Here is a 24,728-nt window from a genome sequence, read left to right on the forward strand (position 1 = left end):
AAGAAGGGGAAACCCTAAGCCATAAGAATTGAGATCCCCAGTCACTGACTGGAGTCACCCTGAATTGGACTATAACTTGTGAACTATTTCTAAAAGGACTTTTGGCAAATACAAACTCATCTCTGCTATGTATCTGAACGTCCAGAATTGAATTCAAGTTTGTATGTATATTGATCTTTTAATGAGCACTCTTTCTCTTTTCTTTTTTAATAAATTTTAGTTTAGTTAACAAGAATTGACTACAAGCATGTATTTTGGGTAAGATCTAAGTTATAATTGGACCTGGGTGTGTAGCTGATCCTTTGGGATTGGAAGAACCTTTTCGTTTATATGATGAGATAAGATTCTCAGTAATCATCATCATATCTGACAGGTGTATCTGGATGGAGGCCTGAGGCTGGGTACTTTAAGGGAACTGCATTGTTTGGACTTCTGAGTAACCAGTGAGGTAATACAGAGGCTGTTTTGGGCTCACTTGGTAAATTTAAATACTGGAATATCTACCAGCATTTGGGGTTTGTCTGCCCCATTTTGTTTGCAGTTCACCCTAATTGAGTGATCTCAGCTGGCTCCCATGAGCAGCATCGGTACATGTAGTTTGAACCCATTGCCTTTTGCCCTGCCCTCTGTCTCAAGAGAGAACAAATTTTCTCCATCTTTTTTATGGCAGCCTTTCAAATACTTGAAGTCCGCTATCATGTCCCTCCTTAATCTCCTCTCTTCCAAACTAAACATACCCTGTTCCTTCAGCCTTTGCTCGTATGGTTTGCATTCCATCCCTTGGATCATCTTTGTCGCTCACCTCTGGATCCTTTCCAGTTTCTCTACATCCTTTCCAGACAGCGGTGACCAAAATTGCACACAGCACTCCAACTGAGACCTAACCAGCGCTGAGTAGAGTGGTACTATCACCTACCACGACTTGCGCGCTATGCCTCTGTTAATGCAACCCAAAATTGCATTTGCTTTTTTTGCAACAGCCAAATAATCCACACCCCTGAGAGCTGTCACTATATCAACCTAACCCCGGTGTAAACAGCATGAGGTCGATTGAACAATTCTTCCATCAACCTCGCTACCACCTCTCGGGGAGGTGAATTGCCTACGCTGACGGGAGAATCCCTGTCATCCAGGTAAGTAGTGTCTACACTTAAGTGCTTTGCAGCGCTGCTGTAGTGTTTTAAGTGTAGACAAGCCCTCAAGCAGATCTTCCACAAAAGCATCCAGTCTGGATCTGCAGACATGGGGAGTTGGTGAATCCACCACTTCCCTTTCCAGTTTGTCCCACTGGTTAATCACCCTCAGTGCTAAACATTTGGCCCTTATTTCTGATTGGAATTTGTCTGGCTTCAGCTTCCAGCCATTGGCTCTTCCTCTGCCTTTCTAAACTAGATTACAGAGCCCATTAGCACCCTTGGTTTTCTCCCCATGGAAGTCTCTGCTTGATTGTCTTTTTGATGAGATAAATAGATGAAGCTCTTTAAATCTCTCTCTCTGTCAGGCATTTTCTCCAGTCTCCAATCATTTTTGTGGTTTTTTGCTGCACGCTCTCCAGTTTTTCAACATCCTTTTTGAAATGTGGAACCCAGAACTTGGCGCAGTCGGTTTCATCAATGCCACGTGCAGAGGTAAAATCCTTCCCCTGCTCCAACTCAGCATTCCCCTGTTTATGCATCCAAGGATCGCATTAGCCCTTTTGGCCACAGCATCGCACTGGGACCTTATGATTAATTCGTTCTCCACAATGACCCCTAAATCCTTTTCACGATCCCTGCATTCCATAATACAGTGCCCTAGCCTGGGGGTCGGGCCTGCATTCCCTGTTCTGACAGGATCACTTTGCATTTGACTGTATTAAACCATTTTGTTTGGATGGGCCCAGCTCAACAAATGCTCCAGATCAATCGGTATGCCTGCCCTGGCCACCTCATTGTAACCACTCTGCCAACCTTTGGGTCGTCCGCAAATTTTACCTGCAATGATTTTCTATTTGCTTCCAAATCATTGATGAAAAAATTGAATAGCATTTGGCTTAGAACTGAACCCTGCAGAACCCCACTAGAAACACCCCCATTCACTGACAATGGCCCATTGACAACTGCTTTCTGAGATTGGTCAGTTAGCCAGCTTTTAGTCCATTTAACATATGCTCCACTGATATTGTATAGTGTTCGTTTTTTAACTGAATGCTTTCCCCTGCTAAATCAAATGCCTCAGAGAAATCAAAGTCTATTGCATGTGTTTGGTTCCCTTGATCAACCAAAGGTGTACTCTCATGAAAGGATGAAATCGGATTTATTTGACAAGACCTGTTTTCCATAAACCATGTTTTTGACTGGCATTAATTTTACTCCTAGACTTTTTTTTTAACTTATCCCATATCAGCTTTTCCTTTGTTTCCTAATCTTGTCAATTTTTTTTTAAACTTTCCCTTTATTTTTTAATAGTTTACATATAACGCAGAACTGTCCTGTATTTGCCTTTGGTGGTGGTGGTTTCTGCTCCTGCCTGATTGCCTACTTCTGGTTCCGAATGAGATGTGTGGTTGATCCGTCAGTTCGTAACTCTGGGGTTTGTAACTCTGAGGTTCTACTGTAGATGCTGTTTAACATCCTCCTTGACTGCTAATGGACTGGAAAGTGTTTCATCACCGCGTGTGATATAAGTACCTCGTACTGCTTCTTTCCAAATGCAGAACAAAAATATTTCTTGAACAAATCTCATAGACTCATAGACTTTAAGGTCAGAAGGGACCATTATGATCATCTAGTCTGACCTCCTGCAGAACGCAGGCCACAGAATCTCACCCACCCACTCCTGTAACAAACCCCTAACCTATGTCTGAGTTATTGAAGTCCTCAAATCGTGGTTTAAAGACCTCAAGGTGCAGCGAATCCTCCAGCAAGTGAGCCGTGCCCCACGCTGCAGAGGAAGGTGAAAAACCTCCAGGGCCTCTGCCAATCTGCCCTGGAGGAAAATTCCTTCCCGACCCCAAATATGGTGATCAGTTAAACCCTGAGCATGTGGGCAAGAGTCACCAGCCAGCACCCAGGAAAGAATTCTCTGTAGTAACTCAGATTCCACCCCATCTAACATCCCATCACAGGCCATTGGGCATATTTACCTGCTAATAATCAAAGATCAATTAATTGCCAAAATTAGGCTATCCCATCATACCATCCCCTCCATAAACTTATCAAGCTTAGTCTTGAAGCCAGATATGTCTTTTGGCCCCACTACTCCCCTTGGAAGGCTGTTCCAGAACTTCACTCCTCTGATGGTTAGAAACCTTGATCTAATTTGAAGTCTAAACTTCCTAATGTCCAGTTTATATCCATTTGTTCTTGTGTCCACATTGGTACTAAGGTTAAATAATTCCTCTCCCTCCCTGACATTTATCCCTCTGATATATTTATAGAGAGCAATAATATCTCCCCTCAGCCTTCTTTTGGTTAGGCTAAACAAGCCAAGCTCTTTGAGTCTCCTTTCATAAGACAGGTTTTCCATTCCTCAGATCATCCTAGTAGCCCTTCTCTATACCTGTTCCAGTTTGAATTCATCCTTCTTAAACATGGGAGACCAGAACTGCACACAATATTCCAGATGAGGTCTCACCAGTGCCTTGTATAACAGTACTAACACCTCCTTATCTCTACTGGAAATACCTCGCCTGATGCATCCCAAGACCGCATTAGCTTTTTTAATGGCCATATCACATTGGGGGCTCATAGTCATCCTGTGATCAACCAATACTCCGAGGTCCTTCTCCTCCTCTGTTACTTCCAACTGATGTGTCCCCAATTTATAACCAAAATTCTTGTTATTAATCCCTAAATGCATGACCTTGCACTTTTCACTATTAAATTTCATCCTATTACTATTACTCCAGTTTACAAGGTCATCCACTTCTTCCTGTATAATATCCCGGTCCTTCTCTGTATTAGCAATGCCTCCCAGCTTTGTTTCATCCACAAACTTTATTAGCACATTCCCACTTTTTGTGCCAAGGTCAGTAATAAAAAGATCAAATAAGATTGGTCCCAAAATCGATCCCTGAGGAACTCCACTTGTAACCTCCTTCCAGCCTGACAGTTCACCTTTCAGTATGACCCGTTGTAGTCTCCCCTTTAACCAGTTCCTTATCCACCTTTCAATTTTCATATTGATCCCCATCTTTTCCAATTTAGCTAATAATTCCCCATGTGGAACCGTATCAAATGCCTTACTGAAATCGAGGTAAATTAGATCCACTGCATTTCCTTTGTCTAAAAAATCTGTTACCATCTCAAAGAAGGAGATCAGGTTGGTTTGGCACGATCTACCTTTTGTAAAACCATGTTGTATTTTGTCCCAATTACCATTGACCTCAATGTCCTTAACTACTTTCTCCTTCAAAATTTTTTCCAAGACCTTGCATACTACAGATGTCAAACTAACAGGCCTATAGTTACATCTACCTTTTCTACAACATTAACAAGTTTCCTTTTTCCCCTCTAGGAATTGGCCTGTACCTTTTCTAGGATTTCTTTTCTTCTTAATATACTTAATAATCTCCTTTTTGTTCTCCTAAGCCCTGCAAAGCATGAATTTCCCCCTGATGTCTGTAACATCCTGTATCAATTTTCATAACTTCCAATTTGTATTGATTGCTATCTATTTTCCCTTTTTCCCATTTGTTATATGTTGCTTTTCCCCCCTTAATTGCTGCCTTCACTTTGCTACTGAACTGGGTTTTTAACCAAAGTTCTCCACTTTCTTGATTGTGGAATCGTGGCTTTTTAGCTCTCTAATAAACTCTTCTTAAAGAACTCCAAAGTTTCATTCCCATTTTTCTGTCTAAATTTTCTCCCAATCAGTTTTGCTGATAATTTGCCTCAGCTTTGGGGAATTAGCCCTTTTGAAGGGTATCTGTAGATAGATATTATTGGTTGGGAGCTGTTCTCTGTTTGTCCATTTGAATGTAATCGGTTCCATACTTTTATTTTGTTCTCCTCTATCCTATGCTCCCTTATTTGTCTCTTCTCTAAACTAAACAGTCCCGACTTTTCAGTCTGTCCGCATACACCAGCCTCCCCGCTTCTCATAGCCTTTTCCCTGAGGTGTGTTCTTGCTGGGATGTTTCCCCTGGCATATGTCCTGTCAAAGGTTTTTTTTCCCCCACTCTCAGATTTTCAGTAACTAGGTGAATGGGAAACTCCCTACAGCATGGCTCTGTAGCCTAGGTTTCATTGCATCAAGGCTATGTGTACATTCGCAGATTATTTTTTTTTTGCTGAAAGTTTGCTCAATGACCAAAAAGCCTTTAAAGAAAATAGTTGTTGCACGTTCACACTGTCTTTCTCTTTTGGCATAGCGCATCCACATGTGGGGCGGTCGCAACGATAGTGAGAGCAATGCACTGTAGGTAGCTATCCCACTATTCAGCTCTCCTTCTTGTGCTGAGAGGTGTTGTGGGAAGGCAGAGCGGATCGCGGTACATCATGGCTTTGGGCTCAATGTCCCATGATGCATTGCTTTCCGTCCCAGCATACCATATGCTTCCGTCTCCAGTTCGCAGCATTCTTCAATGTCCCTTGTTTTCTGGTCAGCCCACCACCTCTATCTGCAGGAATGGATCCCGCACTGCTCTGCTAGCTGTTAGTAGCACATCATGAATGGCAGTGGAATCAATCTTGAAGTTGCGAAGGCAACGGGAGTCACAGTTGCCTGACATGGTGTCTGACATGGATAGCAGCAATGTTAGATTGCTTTTGGGATTCACAGAACAGCTGAGCATGGAGGAACGTTTCCTTTGGGCTTGGGACACTAGAGTGTCGGAATCGCATCATTATGCAGGTCTGAGACGACCGGCAGTGGCTGCAGAACTTTTGGATGTGGAAAGCCACCTTCCTGGAATTGTGTACTGAGCTCACCCCAACCGTATGGCGCAAGGACACCCAAATGAGAGCTGCACTGTCAGTGGAGAAGCCCATGGCGATCACATTGTGGAAGCTGGCGACTCCAAGCTGCTACTGGTTGGTGGCAAATCAGTTTGGAGTTGGGAAGTCGACTGTTGGAGCTGCGTTAACGCAAGTGTGCAGGGCCATTAATCACATCCTTCTGTGCAAGACTGTAACTCTTAGCAACGTGCGTGACATTGTGGATGGCTTTGCAGAAATGGATTTCCCCAACTGTGGCGGGGCGATAGATAGCACGCATATTCCAATTTTGGCACCGGATGCCTTTCGATGGAATATATCTATCGGAAGGGGTACTTCTTCACGCTGCAGTGGGTTCTCAAGGATCATTGTGGGTGTTTCATTGAAATCAGTGCAGGGTGGCCCAGAAAAGTGCATGACGCATGAATCTTTAGGAACACCGGCCTTTACAGAAAACTGAAAGTGGGGACTTTCTTTCCAGACGAGAAGATCCCCACAGGGGATGTTGAAATGCCCATAGTGATCCTGGAAGACCTGGCATACCCCTCAATGGCAGGGCTCATGAAGCCGTAGAAGTGAAACCTGGATAGCAGTAAGGAGCATTTCAACAATAGGCTGAGTAGGAGCAGGATGACCATGGAATGTGCATTTGGCAGATTAAAAGCGCGCTGGTGATGCCTTTTTGATAGGTTAGATCTCAATGAAGAACATATTCCCATGGTTGTAGCCATGTGTTCCACCTTGTATAATATTTGTGAAGGTGTCAGGGTTCCTTCCCACTCTGAACTCTGGGGTACAGATGTGGGGACCCGCATGAAAGGCCTCCTAAGTTTATTTTTACCAGCTTAGGTTAAAAACTTTCCCAAGGCACAAATTCCACCTTGAACAGTATGCTGCCACCACCAAGTGATTTAAACAAACATTCAGGGAGGGCCACTTGGAACCCAACCTTCCCCAAATATCCCCCCAAACCCCTACACCCCCTTTCCTGGGGAGGCTTGAGACTAATATCCTCACCAATTGCTACAGGTGAACACAGACCCAAACCCTTGGATCTTAAGAACAATGAAAAATCAATCAGGTTCTTAAAAGAAGAATTTTAATTAAAGAAAAGGTAAAAGAATCACCTCTGTAAAATCAGGATGGTAAGTACTTAACAGAATAACAAGAGACTCAAGAACACAGAGGATTTCCCCTCTAGGCAAAACCTTAAAGTTACAAAAACAGGGATAAACCTCCCTCTTAGCACAGGGGAAAATTCACAAGCTAAAACAAAAGGTATTCTAACACATTTCTTTTCTGTTATTACTTATTATTTCTGCAAGACTAGATGCTTAGTTCAGGTATATTTTCCCCTGCCCTGTTTCCTGGCTGGCTCCGACAGACACATACCAAAAACCTTCCCCCACAGATTTGAAAGTATCTTGTCCCCTTCTTGGTCCTTTTGGTCAGGTGCCCCCAGGTTATCTAAGCTTCTTAACCCTTTACAGGTAAAAAAGGGATTTTATGCTATCCTTAGCTGTATGTTTATGACAGAAGCTATGGGCGAAAAGTTTGCTCAGGGGTGCACTGCTCAGACAGAACACATGGCTGCTGATTTTGAGCACCCAGATACCAAGGCTATTAGAGGACACCCTGGGGGGCAAAATGAGGAAGGCTTTGTGGCAACACTTTGAAAATGAGAACGAGTAATGTTTATTGCTATGCATGGGATTATAATGCATAATGAAGTCCAGTTTTGGTACGGCAGGAAGCAGTTGTGATTGTTCAGGCCCGGGGTTCAATGTAAGGGAATGATGAAATGGCTTGCTGTTTGCTGATGCCACCTGCTATCATAACTCCAACAGAAACAAATAAAGAGTGCTTATTATTCAAATAACTTTGCTTTTATTGCCAAAAAACCCACAACACCATGCACACACACACAGCTGAGCATAAGTCCAGCTTTAATTTGAAAAGGTGTCTGTGGATGTGGAGTGAACGGTAAAGTGAGACTTCCCAGAAATCGGAAAGGAATGTGTGGGTGGAGTTTGGGGAGGACATGGCAAAGAGTTCTGAATGTGCTGAAGGGGAGGGCGGGCACCCATCTGCTAAGTATGAAGCATCAGGAGGGACTGCAGCATGTTGTTCTGCCGCTCCAAAACTTTTATCAGCCTCTACATTGCATCCCTAGTCTATGCCTCATTTTCTTTTCTTTTCTGCTTGTCGCTTTCCCTCCACTGCCTGCATTCTGTCTTGTCTGCATCAGAGTACTGCAGCACCCCAGAAAATATCTTCCTTGCTCCATCTTGAGCGCTTTCTTATCTGGTGGAGACACTTGGCTGGAGTGGAGGGGGTGCCTCCTTTCAAGGACATATTTGGAGAAGCACAAGTAACAATAAAGAGAAGCATTATTGTTAAGTACACATACAGCATTGAAACACTATATTAAAATACACTGCTGGTAACACACCAGTCACTTTCCCACTGATCCTTGACACGCACACATACCGGGGAACACTGCAAGCATGGTCAGTGTTCCCGGGGTGGAGGACGTTGGGCGTGGGAGAAAAGCGATGGGCCAATTACAGTGATAAAATCAAGCACGGTGTCTACACTGGCACTTTGGCAACAAAAATTTTGCGTAAAAACCTTCCAACACTCGTCAAGGCGGCTTTATTACGTCACTGAAACTGAGGAGTTCCGTCATCGAAAGTGGCTTTGTAGTGTTTACACCTCCACTATTTCATCACCAAATGCTGCCTTTTGACGAAAAAACTTGGCAGTGTAGACAAGGCCTAGAGAACAATAAGGGATAACCAGTATACACCCATGTTTTCTGCTGGTGCCTGTTAAGGTTTCCCACACCATGATGTGTAGGAATTATTGATGAAGGGAACACCATGAAATGTGCAATTGGCATTAGGAGGGTCAGTTGTCCATAATTCATTTATCTGAATAATGAAAATGTCATTTTTCAGTGTGTGAAGAGTGACCAATCTGCTTCATCCATGAGACCATCCTCCAGTTGAGCATGTAGTGTCTCATATTAGCATTGTCTCTCCATCCAGGTATTTGTCCTGCGGCCATTGCCCTAGACCCTGGGAACATACAGGAAGTCAGGGAACGTACGGTTCATGCAGGAAACACCATTCTTCCTCAGTGTTGGACACCTTCTCCCCTTCACCATGTCAGATTCCAACTCAACCGACTTCACGAACCCCACTACCTTCATCCTGCTGGGCATTCCTGGCCTGGAGGCAGCCCATATCTGGATCTCCATCCCCTTCTGCACCATGTACGCCATAGCCATCTTGGGGAACTTCACCATCCTGTTCATCGTGAAGACGGAGCCAAGCCTCCATGGGCCCATGTACTATTTCCTCTGCATGCTGGCCGTCACCGACCTGGTCCTGTCTACATCCATCGTGCCCAAAATGCTGAGCATCTTCTGGTTCTATTCCAGGGAGATCAATTTCAGTGCCTGCCTCACACAGATGTACTTCATTCTCAGCTTCTTTTTGATACAGTCTGGGATCCTCGTGGCCATGGCTTTCGATCGCTATGTGGCCATCTGCGATCCCCTGAGACATTCCACCATCCTGACAAACACTGTCGTTGCCAAAATTTTCCTGGCCGTGGTGCTGCGTGGCGTCTTGCTCATACTGCCCTATCCTTTCCTGGCGAGGAGGTGGCCATATTGCAGAACCAACATCATTCCAAACACGTACTGTGAGCATATAGCTGTGGTGAAGCTGGCCTGCACCGACATCAGCGTCAGTAGTTACTACAGCCTCTCTGTGGCATTCTTGGTAATTGGTATGGATGTGTTTTTTATCACCGTGTCCTATACCCAGATCCTCAGGGCCATCTTCAGCCTCCCAACAAAGGAAGCCCGGCTGAAGACTTTTGGGACCTGCGGCTCCCACCTCTGTGTCATCTTAGCCTTTTACATCCCACATCTCTTTGCTGCCCTCACGCAACGGTTTGGGCAGAATGTGGCCCTGCATTTGCGCGTTCTCATGGCGAACATGTACCTCCTGGTGCCCCCCATGCTAAATCCCATTATCTATGGGGCGAAGACCCAACAGATCTGGGACAGGCTGCTCCAGTTCTTTGCTAATAAAGTGACCTAAAGTTTTCTCCTGGTTCTCTAACTCTCAGACTGAGCTCCATGCAGAGCTAGCTGGTGACATGGTGGTGGGCCCTCTTCCCTGAATCACTGACTGGCCAATCAAAGAGACATTAAACCCTTTCCTGACCTTAGTGTGCTGTGTCAGCGTGACAAACTGGGAAATCTGTCTATGTACAACTCACAGGGTTGCCACCTTTCTAATTGCTGGTAAATGGAAGCCTCAGGCCCCGCCCCTCTGCTCTGCCTCTTCCCCCAGGTTCCGCCCCTGCTCTGCCTTTTCCCCTCAAGGCCCTGCCCCTCACTCACTCCTCTCCTCCCCACCCCCGTCACTCTCTGGATCATTCCTCTGACACTCTGCACTCCAAAGCACCCCATATTTACCATGGTGATGTAATTATGGTATGTTTTGTACAAAATATGCCCTGCGAGGTATCATTCTAAAAGTCTTGATCTGCTAAACATTGATATCCCCTTGGGTTGTATGCGCTCTCATTGTATGTGAAGCTATGAAATCCTGCTATGTGTGAGTTACTAAAGGGTGATGTGAGGCTGGAAACACCCAAGACCAGCCTTTCAGGTACGTCAAAGGAGTAGCCAGACGGTGTTAATTGCTGTTGTCAACACTCATCCAGGGAAGAATCCACTAGCACAGGAACTCTGTATAAGAAAGCCTCCTCAGAGGGAGTACAGAGACAATGGAGAATGTTTGGCCAATGGGGGCACACACCCCCACGTCACATGCACAGACTTTCCAGCAAGCTGGAAGAAACTATAAAATATGGGGAGTGACATCATCACTTGTCTTCACTCCCCCACAACTCAGCACCTGCAAGAAGCTCAGGAAGACCAAGGACTTTGAATGGGGGAGAGGAACCCAGTCTGCAAAGCAGATGCAGCCTGTGCCTCAAGAATCTGTAAGACTGCTTGTATCATCAGTCAGGGTGAGATATTGCTGATTCCAATCCTATCTAGTATGTACAACTCATAGACTGCAAGTTTGTTTTATTTCCTAGGTAACCTGCTTTGATCAGTTTATTATCTCTTATTATCACTTAACATCTATCAGTCTGTTGTTAATAAACCTGATTTATGTTTTATCTTAACCAGTGTGTTTTTGAGTGAAGTGTTTGGGAATCTTAGCTCTGTTAACAAAGGGTGGTGAATATCTTCCCTCCATCGAGGGGGGAGAGGACTATTTAATGAGTTTACGCTGTACAGATCGCTGTGCAGTGCAAGATGGTCTAAATCTGGGTTTACTCTCCAGTAGGGGTGCAAGGCTGGCGAGCTGGGAAATTGGCTGATGCCTCCATTGTTGGTCCATGAGTGGCTTAGGTAAAGTACTCAGGTAACTTAGTTGGGTGTGTGGCGCCACGTGCTGTCGTGTTGGGTGATAACAGGGCCCGGAGGGGCTGGCTGTGTGTCACCAGCAGAGCACGGGGAGAGGCCAACCCAGCTGAATGGTTTGGGGGCACAGCGGTTCCAACAGCTTCCAGGCTTCAGCCCGGGGGTACATCCCATCACAATCTCCACCTCTCACCCAGCCCCCCGTGCTCGGCTCCCTCTGCTCTGGGGCTGGGACGGGAGCTGCTGCAGCCTGACAAGTAGCCTGCCTGTGGGTAGGAGGCAGCCCCGGTTAATGTCCCAACGCCTCCCTCCGCCCTGAAGTAACCGGACATTACTATACATAGATATATGAAGAGAATGTTTAAGTCAGTTTCATGGTAGAGATGGTGAGCTTTAAAGTTGCAAAGAGTTCTTTCAAAATTAATCCTTAGGTTGCAAGCCAATGTCCCATATCAGGGTGATCCAGAATGGAACTGGAGACCTCAGTCTTGTGACTTGAACTTCCCCTGATGAAGCTTAAGCACATTTGAGATGACAGGATCAGGACCCAAGTATTCTTTTATAGACCACTGGTAGGCTATTATAATGATGAATAGTTGCTTTGAAGTAGAATTACCTATTTCCTACGTATATCCAGGTAACTCTTCCATTCATCAGCATAAGGTAATTATCACTTAAGCGGTTCATAGGTAGTTTACTACAAATGTCAAAGAGAAGTAGAGACAATGACGTTTTCACACCCAAGTTTAATTTAAATGTTAATATTTTCTTTTGATCTTTGACTCAACAGATATACCAATAGACAGGAACCATCTGTTTACAAGGTTAACATCTAACACAATATAAGTAAACACATACAATTAGCATTACCTCTAATTCTCTAAGAATACAGGTTTGCATTTCAAAGCTCTAGTCCATTTACCATGGCTATGTTGCTATTTATAGGGAATGGCCCTAATTACCATTTATATACTTCTCTAATATGTCTTTAAAGTTTGGATTTGGGTGAACTAGCTTGCTAGTTGCATAACCCTTTCTGACCCTGTGTCACACCTATTAACTCACGTTTGATTGTATGAACCACCTGTATCCTTTTGTCTTTGGGCTTTTACTGGACTCTTCGCTCAGGTTCCTTGTGCTCACAGACAGGAGGATAGGGCAAAGATATGTATCTATAAATAGCCCTTACAAGATCTCGCCCAGACAGAAGAAAGGAGTAACTGCATTCTAGCTAAAACCAGTGTTCTCCAGCTTCTCTGCTGAGAGGTAGGCTTGGAAGGAATGGAAGCTACCCAGAAGAGGGAACAGAGAGAGGAGGGGTTGATCCAGTAATGTGTGTGAGGCTGAGGTCTGACAAACAGAAAGTGCAGGAGACACTTGCTGATCAATGAAACTGAGAGGGACATTTTCAGGGTGTCACATATTGTGTGTGGGTTGGGTAGCGGGGAACACACTCTTTCATTTTCCTTTGCTCTGTACCTCGGCTTGGTTTTCTCCTGTGGTACAGACTGGAATGTAGTCTTTTTCAGGACACGGATAAATGTCTTTGGCCTGGTCTACACTACGAGTTTAGGTCAAATTTAGCAGCGTTAAATCGAATTAAGCCTGGACATGTCCACACGACGAAGCCCTTTTTTTCGACTTAAAGGCCCCTTTAAACCGGTTTCTTTACTCCACCTCCGACGAGGGGATTAGCGCTGAAATCGGCCTTTCCGGGTTGGATTTGGGGTAGTGTGGATGGAATTCGATGGTATTGGCCTCCGGAAGCTATCCCACAGTGCTTCATTGTGACCGCTCTGGACAGCACTCTCAACTCAGATGCGCTGACCAGGTAGACAGGAAAAGCCCTGCGAACTTTTGAATTTCATTTACTGTTTGCCCAGCGTGGAGAGCACAGGTGACCACGCAGAGCTCATCAGCACAGGTAACCATGATGGAGTCCCAGGATCGCAAAAGAGCTCCAGCATGGACCGAATGGGAGGTACAGGATCTGCTCGCCATATGGGGAGATGAATCAGTGCTAGCTGAACTCTGTAGCAGTAAACGAAATGGCAAAATATTAGAAAAAGTCTCAAAGGCCATGAAGGACAGAGGCCATAACAGGGACGCACAGCAGTGCCGTGTGAAAATTAAGGAGCTAAGGCAAGCCTACCACAAAGCCAGAGAGGCAAACGGAAGGTCCGGGGCAGAGCCACAGACATCCTGCTTCTACGCGGAGCTGCATGCCATTCTAGGGGGTGCAGCCACCACTACCCCAACCATGTGCTTTGACTCCATCAATGGAGAAGCACGCAACAGGGAAGCGGGTTTGGGGTACGAGGAAGATGATGATGAAGACAGTGAAGATAGCTCACAGCAAGGAAGTGGAGAAACCGGTTTCCTCAACAGCCAGGATATGTTTATCACCCTGGACCTGTAACCAGTAACCCCCGAACTTACCCAAGGCATGCTCCCAGACCCTGAGGGCGCACAAGGGACCTCTGGTGAGTGTACCTTTGTAAATATTACACATAGTTTAAAAGCAAGCATGTTTAATGATTAATGATTAATTTGCCCTGGCAATCGCGGCCAGTACATCTACTGGAAAAGTCTGTTAACGTGTATGGGGATGGAGAGGAAATCCTCCAGGGACATCTCCAGAAAGCTCTCCTTGATGTACTCCCAAAGCCTTTGCAAAAGGTTTCTGGGGAGGGCTGCCTTATCCCGTCCACCATGGTAGGACACTTTACCACGCCAGGCCAGTAGCACATAGTCTGGAATCATTGCATAACAAAGCATGGCAGCGTATGGTCCCGGTGTTTGCTGGCATGCAGACAACATCCATTCCTTATCGCTCTTTGTTATCCTCAGGAGAGTGATATCATTCACGGTCATCACCTGGTTGAAATGGGGTAATTTTATTAAGGGGACATTCAGAGGTGCCCCTTCCTGCTCGGCTGAACAGAAATATTCTCCGCTGTTAGCCACGCGGTGGGGGGGGGGGAGGGGTGAAGTGATCATCCCAGAGAATTGGGTGTGGGGAGGAGTGGGGGGTTAGTTGGGTTTGTGCATGGAAACCACAGCCCCTCCTTTTACATTGCAAACACATTTTAAATGGCCAACCCAACGGGTGTTGGGCATGAGAAATGAGGGCGCTGCTGTTTGAAACAATTCCCACATGTTATGAAGGTTAAAAAAGCCAAAAGACTGTGGCTTACCATGGCTGCCTGCAAGCCAAATTCTGTTGCCCGGCACTGCGTGAGTGATCTCTCACACCAAACTGGCAGGCCCTCAATATAAGAGGGAAAATGTGACCTTGTAACAAAAGCACATGTGCTGTGTAATGTGAACAGCAAAATTTAATGTGAAAGAGTGTACCCATTGTTATCTAAAATGTGTCTTTTTTAACCACCTCTCCCTTCTCCTCCACCAGCTGCAAATGTTTCTCCTTCGCAGAGGCTAGTGAAGATTAGAAGGAGAAAACGGCGGACTCGGGATGATATGTTCTCGGAGCTCCAGATCTCCTCCCACGCTGACAGAGCTCAGCAGAATGCGTGGAGGCAGTCAATGTCAGAGTGCAAAAAAGCACAATATGAATGAGAGGAGAGGTGGCAGGCTGAATTGCGGGCTGAAGAGATCAAGTGGCGGGCTGAAGAGGATAGGTGGCATCAGCTTGCTGACAGAAGGCAAGAGTCGATGCTCCGGCTGCTGGAGCATCAAACTGATATGCTCCAGCGTATGGTTGAGCTGCAGGAAAGGCAGCAGGAGCAGAGACTGCCGCTACAGCCCCTGTGTAACCAACAGCCCTCCTCCCCAAGTTCCATAGCCTCCTCACCCAGATGCCCAAGAACGTGGGGGGGGGGGGGTCCTCCGGCCACCCAGCCACTCCACCCCCAGATGATTGCCCAAGCATCAGAAGGCTGGTCTTCAATAAGTGTTAAAGTTTTAAAGTTTTAAAGTGCAGTGTGTCCTTGTCCTTCCTCCTCCCCCACCCCTCCCGGGCTACCTTGGCAGTTATCCCCCTAGTTGTGTGATGAATTAATAAAGAATGCATGAATGTGAAGTAACAATGACTTTATTGCCTCTGCAAGTGGTGCTCGAAGGGGGAAGGGGAGGGTGGTTAGCTTACAGGGAAGTAGAGTGAACCGGGGACGGGGGGTTCATCAAGGAGAAACAAACAGAAGTTTCACACCGTAGCCTGGCCAGTCACCAAACTGGTTTTCAAAGCTTCTCAGATGCGCACCGTGCCCTGCTGTACTCTTCTAACCGCCCTGGTGTCTGGCTGCGCGTAATCAGCGGCCAGGCAATTTGCCTCAACCTCCCACCCCGCCATAAATGTCTCCCCCTTACTCTCACAGATATTGTGGAGCGCACAGCAAGCAGCAATAACAATTGGAATATTGATTTCGCTGAGGTCTATCCGAGTCAGTAAACTGCGCCAGTGCGCTTTTAAACGTCCAAATGCACATTCTACCACCATTCTGCACTTGCTCAGCCTATAGTTGAACAGGTCCTGACTACTGTCCAGGCTGCCTGTGTACGGCTTCATGAGCCATGGCATTAAGGGGTAGGCTGGGTCCCCAAGGATAACTATAGGCATTTCAACATCCCCAACGGTTATTTTCTGGTCTGGGAAGAAAGTCCCTTCCTCCAGCTTTTGAAACAGACCAGAGTTCCTGAAGATGCGAGCATCATGTACCTTTCCCGGCCATCCCACATTGATGTTAGTGAAACGTCCCTTGTGATCCACCAGGGCTTGCAGCAGCATTGAAAAGTACCCTTTTCGGTTTATGTACTCGGTGGCTTGGTGCTCCGGTGACAAGATAGGGATATGGGTTCCGTCTATCGCCCCACCACAGTTAGGGAATCCCATTGCAGCAAAGCCATCCACTATGACCTGCACGTTTCCCAGAGTCACTACCCTTGATATCAGCAGGTCTTTGATTGCGTTGGCTACTTGGATCACAGCAGCCCCCACAGTAGATTTGCCCACTCCAAATTGATTCCTGACTGACAGGTAGCTGTCTGGCGTTGCAAGCTTCCACAGGGCTATTGCCACTCGCTTCTCAACTGTGAGGGCTGCTCTCATCCTGGTATTCTGGTGCTTCAGGGCAGGGAAAAGCAAGTCACAAAGTTCCATGAAAGTGCCCTTACGCATGCGAAAGTTTCACAGCCACTGGGAATGGTCCCACACCTGCAACACGATGTGGTCCTACCAGTCTGTGCTTGTTTCCCGGGCCCAGAATCGGTGTTCCACGGCATGAACCTGCCCCAGTAACACCATGATTTGCACATTGCTGGGGCCCATACTTTGTGAGAGGTCTATGTCCATGTCAATTTCTTCATCACTCTCGTTGCCGCGCTGCAATCGCCTCCTCGCCTGGTTTTGCTTTGGCATGTTCTGGCTCTGCATATACTCCAGGACAATGCGCGTGGTGTTCATAGTGCTCATAATTGCCGCGGTGATCTGAGTGGGCTTCATGATCCCAGTGCTATGGCGCCTGGGCTGAAAAAAGGCGCGAAACTATTGTCTGACGGAGGGAGGGAGGGGCGAGTGACAACATGGCTTACAGCGAATTAAAATCAACAAAGGTGGCTGTGCATCAGGGAGAAACACAAACAACTGTCACACAGAATGACCTCCCAAAAGATTGAACTCAAAACCCTGGGTTTAGCTGGCCGTTGATTTCACGGAGGGAGGGGAAAGCAAATGAATACAGAACAAATCTGGTCCATCTATCTTTTACATCTTAGGCTGGCAGCAGACGGTGCAGCATGACTGATAGCCATCGGCATCTTCTGGGTATTGGCAGAAGATGCTGCATTACGATTGCTAGCCATCATCGTCCAGACGGTGCAATAGGACTGCCGGCAGGACTGAGTCTCCAGGAGACAAAACATGTCTGCCCAGGTGCCTCTGACCGAACTCACTGAGGAGTACAACGACGATGGATACCAATCGTAATACAACATCTACTGCCAAAAGGCAAGGAGCTGCTGCTGTATGCAGCAGTCTGAATGCAGTCCCACGTCTGCCAGCACCCAGATAGCCGATGATGGCTACCAGTCATACTGCACCGTCTACTGCCAAAAGGCAATTAGCTACTGCTGTGTAGCAATGCAGTACCACGTCTGCCGGCACCCAGATGACATATGGTGACGGTGAGCTGAGCTGAGCGGGCTCCATGCTTGCCGTGGTATGTGGTCTGCATAGGTAACCCAGGAAAAAAGGCGTGAAACAATTGTCTGCCGTTGCTCTCACGGGGGGGGGGGGGGGCTGATGACATGTACCCAGAATCCCCTGTGACACTGTTTTTGCCTCATCAGGCATTGGGATCTCAACCCAGAATTCCAATGGGCGGCGGAGACCGCGGGAACTGTGGGATAGCTACCCACAGTGCAACGCTCCGGAAGTCGACGCTAACCTCAGTACTGTGGATGCGGTCCACCTACTTAATGCACTTAGAGCATTTTATTTGGGGACACACACAATCGACTGTATAAAAACGATTTCTATAAAACTGGCTTCTATAAATTTGACCTAATTTCGTAGTATAGACATACCCTTATATAAAAACACAAAATTAGATCTTAGAGAGCTCTAGTTTGGTAGATATATTGATGTGATATGCTGTACCCCAAAGCAACACTCTTACACCCCCATATGCACCACTGTTATATAGTTGCCACAAATCTTGTAGAAACTATGTCATGTGAGGTGTCACTGTAAAAGCTATGGTTTGCTGAACTTGATTATCCTGTTTGAATGCATGTCTCATTTTTGTATCTGAATTTATGAATATTGACTATGTACCTGTATTTCAATTGTGTTTGCTCCTGTGGTAACTCCCACAAGGTAATTTACATCCAGTCTAGCCAGCACTTTGTGAATGGAGTATTCATGTTGATGGCCCATCAATGAGCACAATGGGCCATGGAAGAAGCTTATCCCCACTTGATGGACTTTCCTGAAGACGTTCCAGCCAGGATATGGGTAATGGCCCCTGCTATGACTCATTGAACCATGCAAAGTCATGTGACCAGCTCATGTGACACTGGACTCCATCTTGTGCCTGTAGTTTCCCACTAATTGTGCTGGGGGCTTGCTTTGGGACAATGAAGTTCCCTCCACATGGCAGAAGCTATAAAAGGGGGAAGTGACATCATCACACAACTGAAAACCTCAAAACACGGCTAGAGGGAAAAGATTTTGACTGGGGAGGTGGTCCCAGGCTGGAAAGGAGAAATCTTAGGTAATCTACTTTGAACTGTACACTTATTAGTTATAATCACTTAAAATCTATCTTTCTGTAGTTAATAAATCTGATTTATGTTTTTTACCTAATACAGTGTGTTGTTTGAAATGCAAAAGGGAAATCTGCTGAGGAACAGGGGCTGGTGCATTGTCCTCTCCACATTGAGGGAGGGGCAGACTGGGTAATAAACTTACACTGATCAAGATTCTGACCAGGGCAGGACGGTACAGCTCTGGGGTCTTAGGATGGGGAGCTGGGGGGGAACTGGCTGGAGCCTCTCTATTGTTGTTCATGAGTGGCTGGCAAAAGCATTCATGTAACTAGGCCAGGTGTGTCCCTGTCTGTGAATGTTTGTGTGAGTGCAGGACCTGGAGGGGTCTGCAGCTTGTCACATTATCACAGTGTGAGACGGGACTCAGTCTGGTGTGCCAGAGGGCTCAGCGATAACCCCGTTCCTGGTTTCACCCTGGGGAAGTCCAGCACAGTGGCACAGCGAGGAGGGTAAAATGCACAACTTGTTACAGAGTGACAGAGTCACTGACTTTAAGGTCAGAAGGGACCATCATGAGCATCTAGTCTGACCTCTTGCACAACACAGGCCACAGAACCTCACCCACCCACTCCTGTATCAAACCCCTAACCTCTGTCTGAGCCTATTCGAGGTGCAGAGAATCCTCCAGCAAGTGACCCGTGCCCCAAGCTGCAGAGGAAAGCGAAACGCCCCCAGGGCCTCAGCCAATCTGCCCTGGAGGAAAATTCCTTCCCGACCCCAAATATGGTGATCAGGTAAACTGTGAGCATGAGGGCAAGACTCACCAGCCAGACACCCAGGAAAGAATTCTCTGTAGTAACTCAGATCCCACCCCATCTAACATCACATCACAGGCCATTGGGCATATTCACCGCTAATTGTCAAAGATCAATTAATTGCTAAAATTAGGCTATCCCATCATACCATCCCCTCCATAAATTTATCAAGCTTAATCTTGAAGCCAGATATGTCTTTTGCCCCCACTACTCCCCTTGGAAGGCTATTCCAGAACTTCACTCCTCTGATGGTTAGAAACCTTCATCTAATTTCAAGTCTAAACTTCCTGATGGCCAGTTTATATCCTTTTGTTCTTGTGTCCACATTGGTACTAAGCTGAAATAATTCCTCTCCCTCCCTAATATTTATCCCTCTGATATATTTATAGAGAGCAATCATATCTCCCCTCAGCCTTCTATTGGTTAAGCTAAACAAGCCAAGCTCTTTGAGTCTTCTTTCATAAGACAGGTTTTCCATTCCTCGGATCATCATATTAGCCCTTCTCTGTACCTGTTCCAGTTTGAATTCATCCTTCTTAAACATGGGAGACCAGAACTGCACACAATATTCCAGATGAGGTCTCACCAGTGCCTTGTATAACAGTACTAACACCTCCTTATCTCTACTGGAAATACCTCGCCTGATGCATCTCAAGACCGCATTAGCTTTTTTAATGGCCATATCACATTGGAGGCTCATAGTAATCCTGTGATCAACCAATACTCCGAGGTCCTTCTCCTCCTCTGTTACTTCCAACTGATACGTCCCCAGCTTATAACAATAATTCTTGTTATTAATCCCTAAATGCATGACCTTGCACTTTCCAATATTAAATTTCATCCTATTACTATTACTCCAGTTTACAAGGTCATCCAGATCATCCTGTAGGATATCCCGTTCCCTCTCTGTTTTGGCAATACCTCCCAGCTTCGTGTCATCCGCAAACTTTTTGTGCCAAGGTCAGTAATAAAAAGAATAAATAAGATTGGTCCCAAAATCGATCCCTGAGGAACTCCAGTAGTAACCTCCCTCCATCCTGACAGTTCACCTTTCAGTATGACCCGTTGTAGTCTCCCCTTTAATCAGTTCCTTATCCACCTTTCAATTTTCATACTGATCCCCATCTTTTCCAATTTACTAATAATTCCCCATGTGGAACCGTATCAAATGCCTTACTGAAATCGAGCTAAATTAGATCCACTGCGTTTCCTTTGTCTAAAAAATCTGTTACCTTCTCAAAGAAGGAGATCAGGTTGGTATGGCATGATCTACCTTTTGTAAAACCATGTTGTATTTTGTCCCAATTATCATTGACCTCAATGTCCTTAACTACTTTCTCCTTCAAAAATTTTTCTAAGACCTTGCATACTACAGATGTCAAACTAACAGGCCTGTAGTGCCCCAGATCACTTTCCCCCCCCCTTTCTTAAAAATAGGAACTATGTTAGCAATTCTCCAGTCATACAGTACAACCCCTGAGTTTACTGATTTATTAAAAATTCTTGCTAATGGGCTTGCAATTTCATGTGCCAGTTCCTTTAGTATGCTTGGAGGAAGATTATCTGGGCCCCCCTATTTAGTCCCATTAAGCTGTTCGAGTTTGCCTTCTACCTTTGATGTGGTAATATCTACCTCCATATCCTCATTCACATTTGTCATCCTGCCATTATCCCTAAGCTCCTCATTAGCCTCATTAAAAACTGAGGCAAAGTATTTGTTTAGATATTGGGCCATGCCTAGATTATCCTTAACCTCCACTCCATCCTCAGTGTTTAGCGGTCCCACTTCTTCTTTCTTTGTTTTCTTCTTATTTATATGGCTATAGAACCTTTTACTATTGGTTTTAATTCCCTTTGCAAGGTCCAACTCTACATGGCTGTTGGCCTTTCTCACTTTATCCCTACATGTATAGTCAATAAAATACCAATTGATGATGTTTTAGATTATTGTAAATGCAAAGAAATGGTTTTGAAACAATTTTAGATTACCCCTGAAACATATACAGTGAAATTTAGGAATCTTAAGAGGGGTGCTGGTATGTAACGTGGAACATGTAAACAAAATGAAAGATTTGATGGGAAAGTGGGAAAGGGGCACAGGTGTTACAAGCTTTGAAGCAATGTTTCACCTTGTTTCTCAGGAGCACTTCTTAAACGTATGTAAAGATGATGTGAAACAGTGTCTATGGGACAAAAAGTTGAAAACTGTGGATAGATGGCTTCTCTAGCTGATGATTTTGAGCAGACACAATCATCTATTGTGAATAAACTACAGATGGAGGGGTTTACACTTGGTGGGAAGTATGGTCCCATTTTACACCATTCTTCTAATCCCCAACATTCATCTTCTGTAAAAACAGAAGAGTCCAGAAGGTGCTATCATTGTAATTCACTGATCGCCTGAGGGATAAATACCCTGTGCTCAGAGGAAGGAGGCAGCAGAGCTGGGCATTATCCCTAGTTTGCTTAGTAATCAACTACTTTTTAAAAATACACCAATACACAGAGCAGCCAATTCCTCTCTGACTCAGCGGAGAGCCCAAGAGTTCTCATCTCCCTTTGGGAAGGTCCCTTAATTACTGTTTACTCCTAAAGCTGGATAAAGAACACAGAAGCGCAGACATTGAAAGAGAGACATTGGCTAGAGTGTCTCCGGTCTCCATCCTGTTTCCATTCAGTTGCAGCTTCTCCCCTAGAGGCAGAGCGACCCCCCCAGGATTACACACAGCTATATTATAAATGGTGCACACCCCTGTGTCGGCTCTCAGCGTGGGATGCTGCTGCAGATGCTGTGGTGAGAGAGGTGTGGGAAGCGGCTGCCTGAGGGAGATTCCCAGGGAAGACACGTCCATCTCAGAATTCACAGGTACCCATCTCTTGCTGGGTTTTTAACCAAAGTTCTCCACTTCCTAGATTGTGAAATTGTGGCTTTTTAGCTCTCTAATAAACTCTTCTTAAAGAACTCCCATTTTTCATTCCCATTTTTCTGTCTACATTTTCCCTCCCAATCAGTTTTGCTGATAGTTTGCCTCAATTTGGGGAATTAGCCCTTTTGAAGGGTATCTGTAGATAGATATTACTGGTTGGGAGCTGAGAGCTACTGACTGTAGAATCATAGACACCCAAGATGGAAAGGGACTGCAAGTGTCAGCTAGTCTAACCCCCTGCCAAGATGCAGGGTTTGTTGTGTCAAAACCATCCAGGACAGACGGCTCCAGCCTCCTTTGGAAAACCATTTTTTATTCCCATTTTTCTGTCTAAATTTTTTCTCCCAATCAGTTTTGCTGATAATTTGCCTCAGCTTTGGGAAATTAGCCCTTTTGAAGGGTATCTGTAGATCGCTATTACTGGTTGAGAGCTGGTCTCTGTTTGTCCATTTCAATGTAATCGGTTCCATACTTTTATTTTGTTCTCCTCTATCCTATGCCCCCTTATTTGTCTCTTCTCTAAACTAAACAATCCCAGACTTTTCAGTCTGTCGCATACGCCAGACTCCCCCCTTCTCATAGCCTTTTCCCTGAGGTGTGTTCTAGTTGGGATGTTTCCCCCGGCACATGTCTTGGCAAAGGTTTTTTTCCCCTACTCTCAGATTTTCAGTAAGTAGGTGAATAGGAAACTCCCTACAGCATGGCTCTGTAGCCTGGCTTTCATTGATTTAAGGCTAAGTCTACACTGGCCGATTTTTTTCACTGAAAGTTTAGTCAATGACCAAAAAGCCTTTAAAGAAAACCGTTGTTGTACATTCACGCTGTCTCTTTCGGCATAGCGTGTCCACACGTGGGGCGGTCACAGTGACAGTGAGAGCAATGCACTGTGGGTAGCTATCCCACTGTTCAGCTCTCCATCTTGTGTACATAGGTGTTGTGGGAAGGCAGAGCAGATTGCAGCACATTATGGCTCCGGGATCAATGTCCCATGATGCATTGCTCTCCACCCCAGCATTCCATGTTCTTCCATCTCCAGTTCATGGCATTTTTCAAAGTCCCTTGTTTTCTGCTCAGCCCACCACCTCTGTCTGCAGGAACGGATCCCGCAGTGCCCTGCTAGCTGTCAGTAGCACATCACGAATGGCAGTGGAATCAATCTGGAAGTTGTGAAGGAAACGGGAGTCACAGTTGCCTGATGTGGTGTCTGACATGGAGAGCAGCAGCGTTAGATTGCTTTTGGCATTCACAGAACAGCTGAGCATGGTGGAATGTCAGTTTTGGGCTCGGGAAACTAGCACTGAGTGGTGGAATCACATCGTTATGCTGGTCTGGGTTGACTTTCTTTCCAGACCAGAACATCCCCACAGGGGATGTTGAAATGCTCATAGTAATCCTGGGAAACCTGGCATACCCCTCAATGCCAGGGCTCATGAAAACATAGAAGTGAAACCTGGATAGCAGTAAGGAGCATTTCAACAATAGGCTGAGTAGGAGCAGGATGACCGTAGAATGTGCATTTGGCAGATTAAAAGCGTGCTGGCGATTCCTTTCTGAAAGGTTAGACCTCAATGAGGAAAATATTCCCATGGTTGTAGCCATGTGTTCCACCTTGTATAATATTTGTGAAGGTAAGGGCGAAAAGTTTGCTCAGTGGTGCACTGCTCGGACAGAACACGTGGCTGCTGATTTTGAGCAGCCAGATACCAAGGCTATAAGAGGGAACAGTGGAGGGCAATTGGAATCAGGGAGCCTTGCGGCAACACTGTGAAAATGAGAACGAGTAAAGTTTGTTGCTATGCTTGGGATTGTAATACATAATGAAGTCCAGTTTTGGTAGGGTAGGAAGCAGTTGTGATTGTTCAGGCCCAGGGTTCAATGTAAGGAAATGGTAAAACTGCCTGCTGCTTTGCTGTTGCTTTCTGCTATCATAACTTCACCAGAAACAAATAAAGAGTGCTTGTTATTCAAATAACTTTGCTTTTATTGCCAAAAAACCCACCACACCATGCACACACACACAGCTGAGCGTACGTCCAGCTTTCATTTGAAAAGGTGTCTGTGGAGGTGGAGTGAACGGTAAAGTGAGACGTCCCAGAAATCGGAAAGGAATGTGTGGGTGGAGTTTGGGGAGGACATGGCAAAGAGTTCTGAATGTGCTGAAGGGGAGGGCGGGCACCCATCTACTCAGTCTGGAGCATCAGGAGGGACTGCAGCATGTTGGTTTCTCACTAGAAAATTTTTATCAGCCTCTCCATTGCATCCCTAGTGTATGCCTCATTTTCTTTTCTTTCCTGCTTGTCGCTTTGCCTCCACTTCCTGCATTCCGTCTTGTCTGCATCAGAGTACTGCAGCACCTCCCAGAACATATCTTCCTTGCTCCGTC

General features: G+C 45.7%; 1 protein-coding gene across 1 annotated transcript; it reads left to right on the plus strand.

Moving 5' to 3' along the window:
• The first annotated feature begins 9,034 nt into the window (after nt 1-9,034).
• Nucleotides 9,035-10,033, plus strand: LOC135895514 (olfactory receptor 52R1-like). Its single transcript, XM_065423624.1, has one exon. The coding sequence runs from the start codon at nt 9,035-9,037 to the stop codon at nt 10,031-10,033; it is 999 nt and encodes a 332-aa protein (XP_065279696.1).
• Nucleotides 10,034-24,728: the final 14,695 nt, after the last annotated feature.

Source organism: Emys orbicularis, chromosome 1, assembly GCF_028017835.1.
Source record: "Emys orbicularis isolate rEmyOrb1 chromosome 1, rEmyOrb1.hap1, whole genome shotgun sequence".
Classification (NCBI taxonomy): Eukaryota; Metazoa; Chordata; order Testudines; family Emydidae; genus Emys; species Emys orbicularis.